The sequence below is a fragment of the Rhinatrema bivittatum genome, chromosome 6 (genome assembly GCF_901001135.1).
Source record: "Rhinatrema bivittatum chromosome 6, aRhiBiv1.1, whole genome shotgun sequence".
Lineage (NCBI taxonomy): Eukaryota > Metazoa > Chordata > Amphibia > Gymnophiona > Rhinatrematidae > Rhinatrema > Rhinatrema bivittatum.
This window is the reverse complement of record NC_042620.1, coordinates 349,550,940-349,571,312: the sequence shown is the minus strand read 5'-3', so window position 1 is coordinate 349,571,312 and position 20,373 is coordinate 349,550,940. Positions and strand designations below refer to the sequence as shown.

The window sequence follows — 20,373 nt, the reverse complement described above, 5'->3', positions numbered from 1 at the left end:
GCTATGGAGTAGCAATCTGTATTAGAGATGTGAATCGGAACCGGAATCGGTTCCGATTCCGGTTCAGATTCACATCGTTAATTTTTTTTGTGCGGCCCGATTGCGGTTTTGTTTATCGGCTGCGCCCGAGCCGGTAAACAAAAAAACCCACCTGACCCTTTAAAACTGTTCCCTTAGCTTCCCCCACCCTCCTGAACCCCCCCAAAACTTTTTACAAGTACCTGGTGGTCAAATGGGGGTCCCGGGAGCCATCTCCCGCTCTCGGGCCGTCGGCTGCCACAAATAAAAATGATGCCGATGGCCCTTTGCCCTTACCATGTGACAGGGTATCCGTGCCATTGGCTGGCCCCTGTCACATGGTAGGAGCACTGGATGGCCTGCCCCATTTTTAAAGATGGCGCTGGCCGCCCATTACTCCTACCATGTGACAGGGCCTGGCCAATGGCACGGATACCCTGTCACATGGTAAGGGCAAAGGGCCATCGGCGCCATTTTTATTTGTGGCAGCCGACGGCCCCAAGAGCGGGAGATCGCTCCCGGGACCCCCACTGGACCACCAGGTACTTGTAAAATGTTTTGGGGGGGTTCGGGAGGGTGGGGAAAGCTAAGGGAGCAGTTTTAAAGGGTCGGGGTGGGTTTAGGGATTGTTTTGGTGTGCCGTTTTTCCCACCCTCCCCCAAAATGATAACCCCAGGAACAAAATCGTAGGGTTCGCTTATCGAGAGCCCCCGATTTCTGACGATTTTGAAAATATCATCCGATATTTTCAATCGTCCGAAGCCCGATTCACATCCCTAATCTGTATATATATATAAGCTGCTGGCAAGTCTCAGAGAAAGAGGAGTAGCTGTCTATATAATACTTCCGTGAGCGGAGTTAGTGGTCTGTAGTAGTTGGCTCCCCCAAGGTGACAATAGTGAAAGGAATGACCACTTGGAGGAAATGGTGAATCCCTGGGCTGATGACAGATGACAGCGCCCCCAGGAGGAGATCCTGAGAGGAACCACCGGCTAGGCTAGAATATGAGATAAACACAATAGTTCTTTATTAGACTGGAAGCTGGACCACCAGGGGTGGCAGTAGTGAGTCACTGTGTCTGGCGAGGCTGAAGTCCTTCTGATACTGGAATATAATCTCTGGGTCGCTGAGCTGTAGAGAGAGACTAGAAGTAGGGAGTAGACAGGGTATACTGGATACAAGATAGTATACTCACAATAGTAGATGTCTGCAATGGTCTCTATGCCACAGAGAGTCTTCAGTACATTCAGGATCAGGAGCCATAGGCGAGCACTGGTTCCCACAAACAGTCTGTAATATGAACTCACAATTGCTGTATTTGAAATGGCTTCTAGAGTAGAAGAGAGTCTGTATAAGATTCTAGGAACATGGGCCCTCGTGGAGCGAGTACCGGTTCCTATCTGTAATCTTGCCAGTGTAACTCTTGATCTCTGTACGTGCGATAACGTCTTGGACAGAAGAGAGTCTTCAGAGCAATAGGAATGTAGGCCCTCGTGGAGCTAGTACCGATTCCTATGTAATAGAACTCACTGTGTTCACGTCCGCGATCACTTCCAGGAATTTAGGAGTCTTCCGAGTGTTCTGGCAATCTAAAATCAAGAAGAGAGAGAGCGGTGCCCCCGTGGAGTGGTAAGTTTGAAAAGGCCGAGCAGTGGGGATGGGTTCCCCGGCTGACTCAGATCGTTGTTGCAAGTATCGTGGACTGCCGAAGCAAGTCCCATTGGAGTTCCTTGCTAACTCGTTAGAGGTTAGCAAAGACCTTTTAAAGTGCAAATGGATGACGTTACTATGGGGGGACGCCCCTGAGGTTTGCGCCCTTGCTGGTGCAAAGTCTGGAGCGTGCGCATGCGCCCTTATGTCATCAGGAACATGGTGGATCCGTAGCGTCAGGCCAGCCCGGGGGAACAGGGACCAAGAGGCAGAGAGAAGCCGCGGCTGCCCTGTCCATCAGAGCTGAAGGGAGTTGCATCCCAGGTAGAGAGGGTGGAGCAAGGGGTGAGAAGAGGCACGAATGCAACACAACCATCTAGTGAGTAATCTATTCTCAGTCTGTCTCATCTACAGCTCTGCCGTGCTGGGAAACTGACACCTGGAACTCCCTATACCATCTTGGTGAGATGGGTTCTCTCTGCCGAGGGTCCCTGGACTGCTACCTCTGGATCACCTCACTACTGCCACTTCTGGTGGTACACATCAGCTGTACAATAAAAGACTAACTATGTGTTTGTGCGTCCTGAGTGTAGCACAGTACTTTGGCTCCCCACGGGACTCCTCCCCATGGGCGTGGTCATCTCCCACAGTACCCAAGAATCCACTCAAACACCTCGAAACCATAACAGATTGCTAACTCCATGGATTTGGCTCAGCTCACCGCATTGCAGGCCATTCTAGGCCTAGCCCAGAGAGGTCAAGAACAGCAAAGGGCCTTGGAGGCACTATCTACTGCTATTGATCTTCTGAATACCAGACTGGACTCTCAAACAGAAGAATTGAAGGTACTCCAGTCCATTCCCTAGCTTTATCCAGAAGATACAAAGCCTCCAGACCTCATTGGAAATAGTGATGGCAGATGTCCATCGCTTAACCCTCTGTCAGGATCTCTTGAAGAAACTTGATGTCTTTCCTTCACCAGCCGGCTTTTCTATGTTCGCTGGACCTAATCACATGGTAATCCCTCTCCCTAATCCACCTTGTTACTCGGGAGACGCAAAATGATGCCGGGGTTTCTTAAACCAATGCCATATGCATTTTGCGCTGCAACCTGCATTGTTTACGAACGATTCGATAAAGACTACCTTCATTCTTTCCCTATTGGATGGGAAAGCCCTCGCGTGGGCTTTACCGTTATGGGAACACTCTGATCCTCTGCTTTCCAATCTGTCACTGTTCGTCTCTGCCTTTAAACAGGTCTTCGAGGATCCTGGCAGGTTACCAGCGATGGGTGGTGATTTGCTTCGTCTCCGACAAGGATCTCGGTCCCTAGGCGAATATGCCATTGATTTTCATACCATGGCTAAAGAATTAAATTGGCAAGGGAGCAGTAATATTATTGGAAGGATTAAATCCACAGATCAAGGACGAACTGGCAGCGAGGGAACTTCCCACTTCCCTTGAAGATCTTATTGACCTTTCGGGTAGAATCGATAGGAGACTCCAGGAACTGACCCGGGAGGACCACACAAGATAACGTGGTCATTTTTCCGACTCTCTTTTCCTACCAGGAAACTCTGCTCCTTCCGGGGATGAACCAATGCAACTGGGTCAAACCCAGTTTGCATTGGTTTCGGCGGCAGTAACCGCACCTCGCCTTCAACTGGTGGTGACAGTAACTCTAGATACCCGTTTCTTCATTGTCCAGAAACAGCGGAGGTGGCTACCCGAGATCTCATGCTAGGGTCACCCCTATTTATTCTACCTTTTTCTCTGGAATTGTCTGCCACCAGTATTCCCACACAGGCTCTGATGGATTCTGGCGCCGGAGAAAATTTCATCCTGCAAGACCTCGTGGATCATTGTCTACTTCCTAACTCGCCAGTGAACCCTCCATTGGTTCTCTCTTCCGTGCACAGGAACCCTCTCCCCAGGAAGGTCACACAGAATACTCAACCATAATCTCTGAGAACTGGAACAACTCACAGCGAACATCTTTCTTTTTTCATATTACCAGAGGCAGTGAGTCCTATAATTTTGGGCCTGCCTTGGCTTCAGAGACATCAGCCTCAGTTCGATTTGGTCTTCTCCGGATCAGATTCAATGGGGAATTCATTGTTCGGAAACTTGCTTAAAATCATCTGGACCATCCTGAGCCATATCTGTGGCAACAGCATCGTCAGTGTCCTTACTCCCCTGGGTGAGTGTCGAAGGGAACCTTTGGAGGCCTGACTCTTGTGGGGTATATGTTCTACAAGACAAGCTCACACAGTTAAAGGAACAAATAATTCTTAAAGATTCAGTGAACAAGGAACTAGTAAAGTCGCATGGACAAGCCATGCAAGGCCTCCTAACCATACTGTCTTACAAGGAATGGGAGGGGACCTCACCGTATCTCCATTGAGTATCCCTGAACTTGAGACTTCTGCTCAAGATACACCTGTGATACCTTCTTCCATACACGCTACGGACAAAAACATTTTTGATTCCGACGACAGTGATGAGGATTGGATCACAGAAGAGGAGGAGGACTATGTGAAGGGGAATGACGATCCATCGGAGGGGGTCCTTGAAAAGGGGGTACTGTTATGTCGGCTGGCCACAAAGACCATGGCCGACTGAGCTTACCACTTTTGGAGGCGGCCCGCCACTCTCCGAGCTCTGATGCTGGGCTCTGGGGTGCGCCCTCGGGCACCGTGGTCTGCTTCCACATCGGGGGGCCTCTTTCCACGGCTGGGAAGCCCCTGCCTCAGAAGCCCCACCCCTTCCCCCCCCCCCCAATGTCCTTTAGGCATGTGCAGCAAGACCAAGTCCTCTGTTAAAGAGGCCAGCGCAGGAAAACTCCGATCAACACCAGGAGGCTCCACCCCCTGGGAGGTATTTATACACATAACTCACCAACCTCAGGTGAGTTAGCAAGGACTTCTTTTTGCAGCTCTGCCACTTCTTCATTGCTAGAAGCTCTCTCTCTCTCTGCCCTTTGGGGTATCTCTAACCTGGGTACCCGTTCCTCTGGGGCCCCTTGCTTTCTTTTCAGGTGCCTTACTGGGATCAGGTACTTGCTCCTCGAGGGCCTGCTCTCCCTGCATCGGTGCCTGTTACCATCTACTTCTGCCTGGTGGAATCATCAACCTTACAGCTACCATCTAGTGAGTAATCTATTCTCAGTCTGTCTCATCTACAGCTCTGCCGAGCTGGGAGACCGACACCTGGAACTGCCTATACCATCTTGGTGAGACGGGTTGCCTCTGCCGAGGGTCCCTGGACTGCTACCACTGGATCACCTCCCTACTGCCACCTCTGGTGGTACACATCAGCTGTACGATAAAGGTCTAACTCTGTGTTTGTGCATCCTGAGTCTAGCCCAGTACTGTGGCTCCCCATGGGGCTCCTTCCCGTGGGGGTTGTCATCTCCCACAGTACTCAAGAATCCACTCAAACAACTCGAAACCATAACAAATGCGCAGCAAAGCCGCACATTTTACTTTCAGAAATTAATGCCTGCCCAAAGGCAGAAGTTAATTTCAGCCGGCACAGGGAAAGTGTACAGAAAAGAAGAAAAAACTGCTTTTCTGTACACCCTCCAACTTAATATCATAGCGATATTAAGTCGGAGGCCCCAAAATTTAAAAAAATTTAAAAATTTAAAAAAAAAAATGTAAATCTGTCCACGGGTTGAAAGACAGATGCTAAATTTAGCCAGCATCCGTTTTCCGAACCCTTGGCTGTCAGTGGTTTCAAGAACCGATGCTGGTAAAATTGAGCGTCGGCTGTCAAACCCGCTGACAGCCACCGCTTCTGTCAAAAAGGAGGCGCTAGGGACGCGCTAGTGTCCCTAGTGCCTCCTTTTACCGCAGGCCCTCATTTAAATACTTGATCGCGCGCCCAGGAGAGTGGCCTGGGCGCGTGTCGGGAGAGCGGGTGCTTGCCTCAGAGCGCCGGCTCGCCCGCAGGTTTTACTGTATCAGCCTGTAAGTGTAGCTGGGTTTAAATAACTCCATTAACTGCTATTAATCAAGTTGACTTAGGGGTAGATTTTCAAAGAAGTGTGCGCATCTATGGTACACTTTACCCGGCGCACAGACATGGACACCTGATTTTATAACATGTGTGCGCATGTTATAAAATCGGAGGTCGGCACGCACCCCCGCTGGACTTTTGGCAAGTCCCCCCAAGCTGGCCAAAAGTCCCTGGGGGTCCAGCGGGGGTCCGGGAGCGATCTCCTACGCTCCTGACGTCGGGGGACAAAAAAACAAAATGGCGCCGGCGCTACCTTTGACCTGTCAGGTCAAAGGTAGCGCCGGCGCCATTTCTACAACGCATGGAGGTCCGAGAGTAAAAGATCACACCGGGACCCTTCCTCTGGACCCCAGGTAATTTAAGGCAATTTGGGGGGGTTCGGGAGGGTGGGGGATTTATTTTAAAGGGTCGGGGTGGGTTTTAGGGTTGTTTTAGTGTGCTGGTTTTCCCGCCCTCCCCCTTCCCCTCCCCCTTCCCCCGATTTACGATTTTTTAACGATAAATCGGGGGAATTGTTATTGTATCGCGGCTCTAACGATTTTTGACGATTTAAAATATATCGGACGATATTTTAAATCGTCAAAAAACAATTCACATCCCTACTGTGGATCAATAAAGTCTAGAGGATGTGAATGAAGAGAAGAAGCATGGGGTGGCTTGCGGGAATGATGGCTACTACCTGGAGATGAATATCCTTATTCAATAAACATACACATGGTTAATGCAACTCCAACATTGCTCTATGCTTCAACAGCAAGAGGAAATGTGGAAAAAAGGATTTGCATCCACATAAGGGGAGTTGCTTGCTTGTTACGGCGGTTACTACCCCAAACCAAAAATGTCTGATACTTCACTTTCAATGCATATCCAGCATAGCTCTCTGCTTCAACAGAAGGGGGAATGAAGAAAAGATGTTTTATATTCAGACATATACCAACAAGGACTGAATTACAAAGTCTAGGTAAAACAAATAAGCATGGGTGTAGCTTGCTTGTTACGGCGGTCACTACCCCAAATCAAGCCTGATACTTCACTTAGAATACATATCCAGCGCAGCCCACTGTTTCAACAGCAGGGGGAATTAAAAGAGGATTTATATTCAAACAACCAACAAAGACTGAGTTCACAGGCTGGATAAACAAGCATGGGAGGAGCTGGCTTATTACAGCGGTTATTACCCCAAACCAATTAGCTGGATACTTCACTCAAATGTAGCTCCAGCACTGCTATCTACGATGGTGGGGGTGGAAGGGAAATAGAACCAAAAAAGTTATTTAAAGGGACAAGAGTAACAGAAAAGTATGAAAAAAAAAAGTGTGAAAGCTCGCTGGGCAGACTGGATGGACCATTTGGTCTTCTTCTGCTGTCATTTCTATGTTTCTATGAACATTGTTGTTGTTATGGAGACATGGTTCACTAAGTCTCATGATTGGAATACAGCCATCCCGAGCTATAACTTGTTTAGGAAGAACAGATAGAACATAAAAGGTGGAGTAGTAGTTCTTTATGTCAAAACCAATATCCAAGCAACTGAATTGCAAGGGATATGGGGTAGAGCAGAAGCATTATGGACTGTCCTAAAAATATAAGATAATGCTTCCATTTTTACTGGTGTGATCTACAGGATTCCTCCTCAAAAAGAAGAACTGGACAGTAGGGATGTGAATCGTTTTTTGACGATTTAAAATATCGTCCAATATATTTTAAATCGTCAAAAAATCGTTAGGGCCACGATACAATACCAATTCCCCCGATTTATCGTTAAAAAATCATAAATCGGGGGAAGGGGGAGGGCAGGAAAACCGGCACACTAAAACCCCCTAAAACCCACCCCCGACCCTTTAAATTAAATCCCCCACCCTCCCGAACCCCCCCCCCCAATGCTTTAAATTACCTGGGGATCCGGCGGTGGTCCAGAACGGCGGCGGTCCGGAACGGCCCCCTCAATAGAATCGTGTTGTCTTCAGCCGGCGCCATTTTTCAAAATGGCCGCCGCAAAATGGCGGCGGCCATAGACAAAAACGATTCGACGGAGGAGGTCGTTCCGGACCCCCGCTGGACTTTTGGCAAGTCTTGTGGGGGTCAGGAGGCCCCCCCAAGCTGGCCAAAAGTTTCCTGGGAGTCCAGCGGGGTTCCGGGAGCGATTTCTTGCCGCAAATCGTTTTCGTACGGAAAATGGCGCCGGCAGGAGATCGAGTGCAGGAGGTCGTTCAGCGGCGGTCCGGAACCCCCGCTGAACGACCTCCTGCAGTCGATCTCCTGCCGGCGCCATTTTCCGTACGAAAACGATATATGTATATGAATGTATATCTTGGAAGAGAGGAGGTGCAGGGGAGACCTTCAGATACCTGAAAGGATTTAATGAATACAAACCTTGAACCTTTTCCATCAGAAAGGAAACAGAACCAGGGGTCACAAAATTAAACTCATGGGGGGATGACTCAGAACCAATGTGAGGAAATATTTCTTCATGGAGAGCCTGGTGGATGCTTGGAATACCTGGAATGTTTTTCTGGAATAGCGGTGAAGAAGAAAACAGTGAATAAATTCAAAGGGGCATGGAATAAACACTATAGATTCCTAAAGTCTAGAAGATGGAAATGAAGAGGGTGCATGGGGGTAACCTGCAAGGAGTGGCAATTACTACCCTTAACAGAAGGCATGGGGATTACTACCCTCCATCAATAACCTTGATCCTTTTGACACAACTGCAACATGATTCCCCACTTTGATGGTAGGGGCAGGGGAGGAAGGGAACTGGATACAGACAACAACCAACATGGGTCCTGACTTTTATGGTCTGGGGTATTGACAATCAGACATAAGAGAAAAAGCACAGGATGGCTTCTACAGCCAAGTCCCAAATATTATCTGAATTATCAAGAAGACATAAGGGAAAAATTACAGGATGGCTTCTACGGCCAAGTCCCAAAGCAAACAACATGAAGCAGCATTGTCTGAATTATCAAGAAAGCTCTTCACTCAGTAAAAATGTTGCTACAGTAGCCGAAATTTATGAGTTTGACATTTTCATTGATTATAAATATTGCTACCCTTATCATAAGGCTGCATGACATGGAGTTACTACCCTTGAGAGAAACATGGGGGTATCTTGCATGCAGCTGCAGATAAACTTGCTGGGCAGACTAGATGAGCTATCTGGTCCTTTTCTGTCACATTACTATGTTACTATGTTACTGTGTTGTTGATCACTATTGCCAAGTGGCTCCAACACTGTTATATATTGCACCAAATCTTGTATTCCACTAAGGGCTTGGTCTAAAATAGTTACCCCTCTTGTTAGTTCTTGTACTAACTGCTCCATGAAACAGTCATTTATTTCATCTAGGAAATTTACCTCTCTAGCATGTCCTGATGTGACATTCACCTAGTCAATACTGAGATAATTGAAATTACTGTGCTCCTGATTTTGTTAGCTTCTCAATTTCTTTTAGCATTTCATTGCCTGTCTGTTCATTCTGGCCATGTGGTTGGTAATACACCACCACTGCTATTTTATTCCCCTTTTCACCTGGAATTTCTATCCATAAAGATTCAACATTTAATTTTGAATCCTGCAGAACGTTTATTCTGTTTGACCAATGCCCTAGTCCTCAAAGATTGGGGATGGGGGAGGAAGGAAGGCAGGAAGAAATATTGGGGATGAGGGATGGAGGAAAAACAGGAGGGAAGAGAGGTCCTGAGATCTTGAGGAGAAGGGAAAATCTGGAAAGAGGAGAGGGTAGTAGTACTCCAGCTCTGCTCCCCCTCACATCTCAACCCCCAGTCCCTATACCCCCTCCTTTTCTCTCTCCACCCCCAGTTCTTTTATTGTCGCCATCCCACCTGCCCATATATACACACACAGAGCCACCCACACATCCATCTACTAACCCTAGCAACTCTTTCATACAAATCTTGCTTTTCTAGTCCCCCATCACCCCATCTTCCCAGTATCTTGCCATACAACTCACATCTCCTTTAGTCACACACCTCCCCTATCTCCTAGCCCCTTTCTAATAATCCTTCTAACTTCTCTATCATAGCCCCATCCTCTGTTTCACACAACCTCCCCAATCACTCCTCCATCTCTTCTTTCTCTTATCTTCCCTCCAGCCTCTCCCATTTTACACAACAGCCCATCACTTCTTTTCTTTATCCGCCCTGCATTTCCCCTATTTCTTACTAGCAACTCCCATCTTCTCTTTCCTTTATCCCCCAACCTTGTACGTCTCTTACATAACTCCCTCTCCCTACCCAACCAGCTCTGGTTGTGCTGCAAGGCTGAGGAGAATGGCATCACGGGCCATGTCTTTCTCTTCTGCTGACCAGGCCCATTACTGCTTTAAACCAGTGTGCCAGGATTGAAAGCGGAAAACAGGCCAGGCTGGTAGAGGAGGAAGATGCATCTTGATGTAGTCATTCTCCGCCTTCTCCTGCCATGTGCTCAATGCACATGTCGGGAAAGAGATGCCAGGAAGCTGTTTGGCAGTGGTGATTGAAAATATCACCATGGGAAAGCAGGCCTTAGTATTCCACAAGAAATCCGATTGTATTGGAGTCCGCTCCTTGGTCCTCCGTGGCGATATCACGGGGACTTGCAAATTCCATGGGGAGGGGAAAATTTTGTGGATGCTGTCTGCACCATCAAATCTTGCAGATGTTCGTGCCATTTTCTTTTTCTGAGTTTATTTGAAGCTGTTTCTCAGCAGTTTTTGGTTCAGATTAAGTGGTTGCTAGAAAGTTAGAAATAGAAGAACAATGAATATTTATTTTAGCGATTCATTCTCCAATACAAATGTCTGTAAATTGTCTATGCTTTTTCTTAGTTTTTCTAGCTCAGAGTTGTGTTTTACTAGAAGGGGTACCCGGTCAGTGGTTTTTATCTCTTTGTATTGTAATAGGTTTTTCCTGAATGCGACGATGCAATTTTCTTGGGATTTTAGGATTGTAGCCTTTTTCCTATAAGGAATCAGTTTATCTGTTCAAGTGTTTATCATGTGACTTGGCTGTATAAAATGCACTTTTTTACATGTGTAGAAACAAGAGCTGTGAAGGAAGCTTCATCTCTCACTAGATTATCTATGGATGGATATTAGTTTCTAAGGGCCTCATTTTCTAAAGTATTGCAAGCCTGCGATACTTTAGGAAATGAGGGGCGGGGGGGCCAAAACGGGGGGGGGGGCCTGCACTAGCCTGCAGCAATCGCACCGTCGCGGTGCGATCGCTGCCGGTTTCGCACCCAATAGCGCCACCATAGGAGGTGTAGCTATTGGGAGCGAACGCGGATGCGAAAAGGGCCTTACCTTTTCGTCATCCGCGGCGGCTTCGCGGAGTCGGCCCTGGTGAAGCCCCAGGGCCGACTCCACCCCCATTTTGGTATCGGACGCGAAAAGGGACATTTCGCGTGCGAAATGTCCCTTACCGCGTGCGATACATTTAGAAAATAAGGCCCTAAGTGGACTAACATCCATTATTTTAATATCTTTTTTGGCATTTAAACATTATATAAACAATAAAGAAATATACAAAATCAAACACTCACACTTAAGTCCACATTATATTGGAGCTCAAAAAGAAACTAAGACTAAAGAAAAAAGAAAAATTGTATTAATCATTGGCTTGTTGGTTAATATCACTATTAATACCCCAAAACAATCTCCTACTCCTTCCCATAATATATTTACTAAGAACATAAGACTTGCCATTATGGATCAGACCAAAGGTCCATCAAGCCCAGTATCCTCTATCCAACAGTGGCCAAGCCAGGTCCCCTAGGGATCCTGCCTGGTACTTGGGACCCCAAGAATAAACAGTGGATTTATGCAACTTCACCTTAATAATGGTTAATGGACTTTTCTTCCAAGAACTTGTCCAAACCTTTTTTAAACACAGCTACACTAACAGCTTTCACTACATACTCTTACAATCAATTGCAGAGCTTAATTATGCATTGAGTAAAACATTTATTTTCTCTTATTAGTTTTAAGTGTATCGCCTAGTAACTTCATTGTAATTCCCCTAGTCTTTGTACTCTTTGAAAGATTAAACTACTGATTAATGTTTACTCGTTCCAGTCCACTTATTATTTTATAGACCTCTATTATATCTCTTCTCAGCCGTCTCATCAAGCTTAAGAGTCCTAACCTCTTTAGCCTTTCTTCATAGGGGAATTGTTCCATCCCCTTTATAAGTTTGGTTGCACTTCTCTGTAACTTTTCTAATTCTGCTATATCTTGTTTGAGATGTGGTGATCACAATAAGCAAGTTGAGGTTGCACCACGGAGCAATACAGAGGCATTATGATATTCTCTGTTTTATTCTCCACTCCTTTCCTAATAATTCCTAGCATTCTATTTGCTTTCTTGACCGCTGCTTCATACTGAGCAGAAGTTTTCAACATATTTCCTCAATGGTGACTCCTAATGTGGAACCTTGCATTGTGTAGCTATAATTTGGGTTACTCTTCCCTAAGTGCACTTGTCCACATTAAATATAATTTGCCATTTGCTTGCCCAGTCTCCCTGTTTTGCAATGTCCTCTTGCAATTTCTCACAATCCTCTTGTGATTTAATAACTTTGAATAATTTTGTGTCATCGGTACATTTGATCACCTCACTTGTGGTTCCTATTTCCAGATTGTTTATAAATATATTAAAAAGCAGTGATCTCAGAACACATCCCTGGAGCACTCCTCTATTCACTTTTCTCCACTGAGAAAATGTACTCTCTGTTTTCTATCTTTTAACCAGTTTGCAATCCACAGTAGAACACTCCTCCTATCCCATGACTTTTTAATTTTATAAGAAGTATCTCACGAGGGACTGTCAAATGTTTTCTGGAAATCCAAATACACTATATGAACTGACTCACCTTTATACAGATGTTGTTTACGCCCTCAAAAAAATGTAGCAGATTGGTGAGGCAAGACTTCCCTTGGTTAAATCCATGTTGGCTTTATCCTATTAAACTATGCTTATCTATATGTTCTGCAAAATGAATGAAATGCAAAATGAATTAAAACTAACCAATGCATTTTATAGACTCTTAACAGTAAACTTGATATGATTTTAAGAACAGGCTGTTCATTTCTTTCCAAAAATATTGACTCCTATTATTGTCATAGTCAATTATCAACAGGGAGTTCCAGTATAAAAGATCTAGAGTGAATTATAAACTTCATGATGATTCTCACCATCACAAAGAACACACTGATATCATTAGTAGTTATTAAAAACACCTTTTTCCATCATAGTTGCTATCATATTGCAAGTTAATTTTCAACATACACTTCAGACTAATTTAGATAAATAGATATTATCAGACAAATTGCTTGTCACCAAAATAAAATTTTAGATCAGTAACTAATCATTCAAAATTTATCAGAACATTGTCTAGTAACTGGATTTGTCCAAGCCAGTACCTGTTTGAGCAGATTCTTCATCTTCTCCAAACATATCAGGTATATCATTACATCTGCCTTACAAAAAAAATCCCTGTAATAGTGTTGCATGCCCAACCCGCGGAGGTCCGCGGGCCGGCCCCCCACCTACCTCCGGGTATCAGATGGCAGCGGCAGCGTAGCTGAGGTCTGGTGAGGCCTGCAGCCTTCGGCGCGGCGTCCCCTCTGCAGGGGAGACGCCGCCGATGTCTGTTCAGGCCCCGCCCCCTAGGCGCACACACGCACAAGGCCCGGACATTTAAAGGGCCCAGTGCGGGAAAGGAAGCCTCCACCTCCCAGGATGACATCAGATGCTGCAGGTATATATACCCTGCTGGAAGCCCTTCTTCCTTGCCTTGCAATGAGGTTCACTCTGGTAAGAGTTGCTAGTTGCTGCTTCGGATCCTTCAGCTTCTGACTTCGGCTTCTGATTCCTGGCTTTCGACTCCAGCTTCCGTCCACAGACTTCTGATTCTGCTTCATCCTTTGGCTTCTGATTCCTGGCTTTCGACTCCGGCTTCCATCCACAGACTTCTGATCCAGCTTCGTCCTTTGGCTTCCGACTTCGGCTTCGTCCAGGAGGCCTCGTCTAAGTCCAAGCGGCTCAGGTCCTCACGAGCTCCTCTCGGGGGGACCGCGGGCTTCCAGTGGTAAAGTTCCAGTTGGCCTCCTGGCTCCAGCTCTTCGTCTCCATTCCCTGGATACCACCTCGCAGGAGCCCACTCATAAGTCCAAGCGGCCCGGGTCCTCATGTGCTCCTCCTCGGGGGACCTTGGATCTCCAGTGGTGAAGATCTCTTGGTCTCCTGTCTGTGCCGCTTCCCGGCTTCGACACCCACCTGGTATCTCCTCAGTGAGCCACCAACTGTCCTAGTTGGTCCAAGGGTCCATGAATCCAACAAATAGTGAATTTAAGATAGTGACAGATATTTCAGGGCATATTGCCTCATACTCTATGCAAAAATATTTGGTTTCTTTGCAACAATGCAAAAGCTTTTGCAAGTGACCACATTCTGAGAACCCACCACCATAGACCAAGACCTTTTAAGAGGTGTCAAGTTTCTATATATACTTCCCTACTGTGCTGTAGTTTCAGACTTGAGAGTGGGAGGTAGCCTAATTTAATATCAGTCCTGGAGACTGAAGCCTTTTGGCCTTCTAATGCCCCCAGCTGTTGGAAAGAGGGTGATTAACTAACTGCAGAAAAGTCCAAAAAAGAGGGGGTGCAAATGGAAAGCACAAATATAAAAATAGCTAGGAAAAAAATAAAGCAAAATATACTGGGTATATTAATAGATTTTTAATGCAAACTAAAATGAACAAAAATGAATTTTACTGATTTGTAGCTAAGAGGAAAAAGGAAAACTTACAAAAATAAGAGCTTTTGTATGTGACTTTCTAATGGTTGCAATTTTGAAATTTCATGCACTAGACTGGTTTCCAGAAGAAGATGTACCATATCAGTAATCCCACTGAATTTAAGCATTCAAATTTATTTTCATCATAGAATTAATTTTGACTCATTCTTTTATGATAATGGGATGACTTTTCTCCACAGTTTTGCAATGGATGGAAAAAGGCTATTCTGCTATGCGAAAAATGCTGGGCTACAAAGATGGCAAGCTGATAGTTGAAACACCAGGGTTCTACTATGTATACTCACAAGTGAGTTTCTGTAAGAATGTCACAAGAGGAGCACGGGCACCGTTTTTCCACAACCTGTATTTGCGAAAGCCCCATGGAAACGACAGACTTTTGTTGAAGGGGGTGAATACGGAAAGTTCCCAGAATTCCTCTGATTGTAGTCTACATTCCATACATCAAGGAGGAGTATTTGACCTTCAGAAGGGCGACATGCTCTTTGTCAACGTGACAGATTCATCACGAGTCAACTACAGCACAGGATCCACATATTTTGGTATGGTTAGACTTTAAGGGATTGGTTCTCCCAAACGTATGCTGTGGATGCCAATTGGAACACTTCCAATCAAAGGGTCCTATTTTCATACCATAATATTTATATTTTGAGTCATTTGTATGTCTTGTTCCTTTTTTCTCATTTTATACACTTTATAATTTATTAACTTGGGTGAGAATTTCCTTTAAAATGAAATAGGAACATCGAAAATGTATTGCTGCACTTTGTTCTCATAAAAGGTTTTCTATCCTGTCTTGATCATACAGGTATGCCTTGAATATTTTCATTTACATTGTATATATGATGCAAATCATCTGTTTAATAAGATGGATATCCCAACTGTATCATAAGCTTATTCGGTAGAAAGATTTTCTCTTTTTTTATCTACCTACATTTGTTGTTTGGTATGCAATAGATCAGACAGATGTTTTTCTCTTTCTGCTTAATTTGCTATAAATAACTGAGACTGGTAATCCTTAAAATTGCAGATGTATTCTTTAGGAGAGGGCTTCCCAAACCGGTCTTGGGGGAACACACAGCTAGTTGGGTTTTTAGGATATCCACAATGAATATGCATGAGATAAATTTGCATATACTGAGTCTCTTTGATATGCAAATGTATCTTATGCATATTCCATAGATATTCTGAAAACTGGACTGCTGTGGGATCCTCAGGATAGGTTTGGGAAGCCCTGCTTTAGGAAATCTCACATAGGTACTCCAGGGCAGTGCTTCTCAACTCAGGGCACACCTAACCAGTCAAATTTTTAGGATAGCCACAATAAATATGCATGAACTAGATTTGCATTTTCAAGCTCATACATATTCATTGTGGATATCTTGAAAACCTGACTAGTTAGATGTGCCCTGAGGGCTGGGTTTAGAAGCACTGCTCGAGAGAAATCCATTGAAATTTAAATTCTGGACTGACCCTACATACTGTTTTCTTAAAATTGCAAGACTAATAATTAATGCTGTAAATAGGCATTCAAAAATATATAGCTCATCATATATTTAACACAGCAACACACTGAAGGAACATGGAATGCAATTGTATTAGGATTTCTGAATAAAGTGGTGCAGTTGCTATGTTAATCCACTTGAATAGGTAGACATAAAGGTCAACAAATAATTTGTAGGAGATGCTATTTTTTATTGGACTAATTCAATACCTTTCTGATAAATGTATTGAGTTAGTCCAATAAAAAAATGTATGGCTTTACGAATTATTTGATTACCTTTATCTCTTCCATTAGGATTTCTGGTAAAGCTAAATAGAAACAATAATTATAGATTTGCCAAGGAAAGAGTTTGCACTGGAAATTTCAGCCACACATTAGCTGCGTGTGTTCCAGCATATGGGATAGGTGTTTGATGCTTATTATCCTGAATGAATAACTTATTTGCAGAAAAAAACAACTCTATGTTACTGTTTGTATTAATTTTGTAAAAATTATTTATATAATCTAAAACCAATAAAACTGTATTGTATGTAGGGTTGCCAACTTGCTCCAGATTTTCAGGACAGGTTGATCCAGTCCTAGTTTTACTCCCCTGCTTGCAGGTACCTATAGTCTTGCTTTTCTTCGGGAATGTAATAGGGAAATCAAAAAAAGTCCCCTAAATGCAATGGGGTAAAATCAGGATTGGATCAACTTGTCCTGAAAATCTGAAGCCAGTTGGCAACTGTAATTGTATGGATGTAAAATGGATTTTTTTTCACACACAGTAAAGAATGTATTCAGAAATAAAGTAGGAATCTTGATATTTCCATATTTGCCAAGCACAGTACTTAACAGTAAACTTTTCTTTCTTAGAAAAATAGTCAGTACCTAAATTTAAAAAGAAAAATACCCACCCTAGGAAATGAATGGTAAAATGACATCCTCAATGTATTCCAAAATTACAATTCTTTTATTTACTGAAGACTAGAAGTCTCTTGCATGTCCCTTGTTGGCCAAGTCAAGAATCAGCCTTACTACTTCATAATGAAGCCTGCTGGTCTTTTCTCCCACTTAAAGATAAACAAAATGTTTTGATACTGGGGGAAGAATGAGGAAAAATTGCCATTCCCGATTAATGTCATGGCTCTTCCCACTGCCGTGTTGTGAGGGAATGACATGACTGAGAAGAACGAGAAGTAGAAAGCCATTAGTGATAATGAAAAAAAAAAAAAATCGAAAGTAATATTTTGGAAAATTTTACATTCTACCCCAGAAATGTTGTTGAAGTTGCAAAAATTGTGGAGAACTGAAACAAAACAAAACAAAAAACCCTCAAACGGTAAATGCTGTGATCAGATTCATATCAGTGCCAGGAAAGTGTTGATTCTACCAGATAAAACAGAAGTTTTCTCCACATCAGAGTTTAATTTGTAGACAAAAAGGAAGTGGAACTGTGGAACGGGGAGGGGTAGGGCAGAGTGGAACCAGGTGTGACCTGTGTAAGGGATGGGACCAGGACGGAGCACAAACTTCTTCTCTCTTTCAAACACACAAACATGTGTACAGACTCTTCACATTCTTCCTCTTTCTCCTTATCCCAGTGATCCTTTATCCGCAGCCCCGCCATGAGCACTCGTGGGGACTGGGGATGGATGAGGAGGAGGGTAGGGATAATGGGGCCCTTTCTCTCTACCAGTTTATTCCTCCTCTCTGCCTTGGGGATCCTTGTCCTTCATCCCCACAGCCCACTCATAAATCCCACCAGTGGTTCTTTTTGTCCTTCCTGCCAGTGGTGCTAAGGCCTAATCTCCTGGTGGTGCTTGAACCTCTGCCTTCCCTCCCCCCAGAAATGTACTCTTTCCAGCAACTTTTCTCTCACTCCTTAGCCACTATCGCACAGGCCTCCATCCTCTTTGACCCAGAATCAAACAGTTCTCTGGAGGGGGGGGGGGGGGGGTAAGGGGCTAGTATTCAAAAGCTCTTTGCCTCATCAAGAGAGAAAGGAAGGGAGCAGTACTGCATGTTCTCCTCACTCCCTTCTATCTCCTCTCCTTATTTATTCTTTCCCTCCAATCATCTCCCTCATAGACTGACCCACCCAACTCTAATCATCTTACTCATACCTCAGTCCCTCCAGTCCCCTCACTAACTCTATTCCCTCCTCCTTCCACACAACCCTCCAATCTGCTCCACATCTCCTCCCTCTGATCCCCGCCACTCATTCTTTTTCCTCCCCCTATATTCCCTCTCTCTCTCTCCTTACTCTTCCTTTGATCATGATCCCCTCCAACATTGCCTCACTCTCTTGCCCCCTTCCCCCAATGTGGTCACCAGAGCCCGAGATGATGGAGGTCCAGGAAGCCATCAATATAAGCATCAGTGTGACCAGTAAACTAACACCCACACTAAGGACAGAAACAGCAGGGCTGACAGGCATTCCCCCCATGTCTTTAATCTTGGCCATTCTCCTTCAAAACCTCCTCAATTGTGCTGGGAAACTGCAAAACATCAAGGCTATCTGCTTGTTCCTGTATCATATAAACAGCTTCAACATTCTCTGCCTGCTCTGCTTCCTTCAGGGGCAGGGGGCCCAGAAATGATCCATGGTCTTGCTCCATTTCCATGTGGGAGTCAAAACTGATTTACACTGCCAGAAAAAAGGTGGTAGACTGCTGTTCTGGGTCATTCTATTAGAAATTAAGCCCTATGTAACAGACACAAAAAGGGGTTGAATTAGCACAAGTTTGATAGTTGTGAGCAGCAGTGCCATTCATCAAGGCCAGAGTTGATGCCTTGAGAAACTAGGGCTACTGCTCATAAGTTTCAAACTTTTACTAATTCAACCTCTTTTTGCATCTCTTCTTTGTTCTGCAGTACCTACTTCAGGCTCACATACTCTCCCACACAGAGCAGGAAGGGAGGGAGAAAAATGAGGAAAGAAGGTAGAGGGAAAAGAGTGGCTGTTTTCTTCTCTGTCTGCTTCAGGCTTACTCTCTTCTCTCTTCTTCCCTTCAGGCTGCCTAGAGAGGAGGGGCTGGAACAGAATACCCCTGCTGCTCTTATTAAGCCTAAAAAGATGTGGCGGAATTGTGTTCCGTGCTGTTTCCCCACAAATTAAGCTCCACTCCATGTACACATACTTCATACATGCACCAGCCCCATCCACCCCCTTCCATATGGACTCACTCATCCTATGAACATCATTGTCTCATGTGGGGACTCAGAAAATGTTTTGACGGTTCACACAGATCTGTGCATGTTTATGTCCTAAAGGACACAGATAATGCAACATAATTTGGGGTTATCAAATTGAAAGCTCTGAAGTAACTAAATTCATATTCAGCTGTTTATTGATAATAAAGTCATAAATTTGAAGCTCGATTGGTTTACATATCATTGTTATGCTGTATCTTTTGAGGCACATGATAAAAGAATGCATAGTAGATTTTTTTTACTCTTCGTTCTGAAAGTGCCATGTGTACTATTTGCCTTTGAAGACTAACTAACATACTTGCGTTCTTTGCTTACAAGTTGAAAACCATTGTGAAAAGGTTTTAATTTTTTTTAAATTGTTTTATAACTAGGTTTTTTCCATAAAGAAAAGCACATTTCTCACCAAGAGATTGAGTACAAAGAACGATGTCAAACGAAAGGGGTTGGATTGAAACATATTTGATTGTATTGTTTCTTTGTAGAAACACCAATCGCTGTTTTCCTTGACCCTATGTTATGCACATTATACAAAACCCACTCTTGGAAATAACAAGACAGATGGTTTAAATGAGTCGCCAAAGTGTGCCATGTCAAAATAAACTTTTTAGCTCGTATTCATTTTTTCCACATATAGGGGCCAATGCAATAAATGAGCACGGAGAGCGGGCTTTCCTAACACGCACCCAGACACCTCAGATTTGTTTGATAATAAACACTGAACTCTGGTGTTATGAATCTTTATCTTACTTTAGAAGCTCATTTTATTTTTCTTTGCTTGCTACTGGCCATAGGTTGCTTGCTTTCAATGAATCTGCTTCAGTATGGTCTCACTTTCTAGCTTGTGCAAGAATGGACCTCTCTGAGAATAATTGGAAAAGTAGAAGAATTCATGATCTGGCTTGCAAATTCAGAACAGGACAATAAATCCATTTATTTCACATTATGAGGGCCACAGACACAGCTTTGGCATTACTATCTCTTACCAAATCAGCAAATCATTATAGCCAAATCAGTGAGCAAGGTAGATGAAAAGATGAGTGCTTTGATAGAAAAAAAATAAAGCAGTGATGTATACTAGCTAGGTAGATTCTTAAAATGAAAGTATATCTCTTTCCTGACTTTTTTATTCTGTAAAATTTGTACAGTAATCTCTATTTCACCTTAATTTTT

At 44.1% G+C, this 20,373-nt stretch overlaps 1 protein-coding gene across 1 annotated transcript in view; it reads left to right on the top strand.

The window, feature by feature from the left end:
* CD40LG (CD40 ligand) overlaps positions 1-16,830 on the top strand; it is a 33,527-nt gene extending 16,697 nt beyond the window's left edge. The window contains exon 5 of the mRNA XM_029607808.1: positions 14,687-16,830. Within this exon, the coding sequence (XP_029463668.1) occupies positions 14,687-15,063 (377 nt within the window). The 3' untranslated portion in view covers positions 15,064-16,830. The remainder of the gene's footprint in view (positions 1-14,686) is intronic.
* The last annotated feature ends 3,543 nt before the right edge of the window (positions 16,831-20,373 follow it).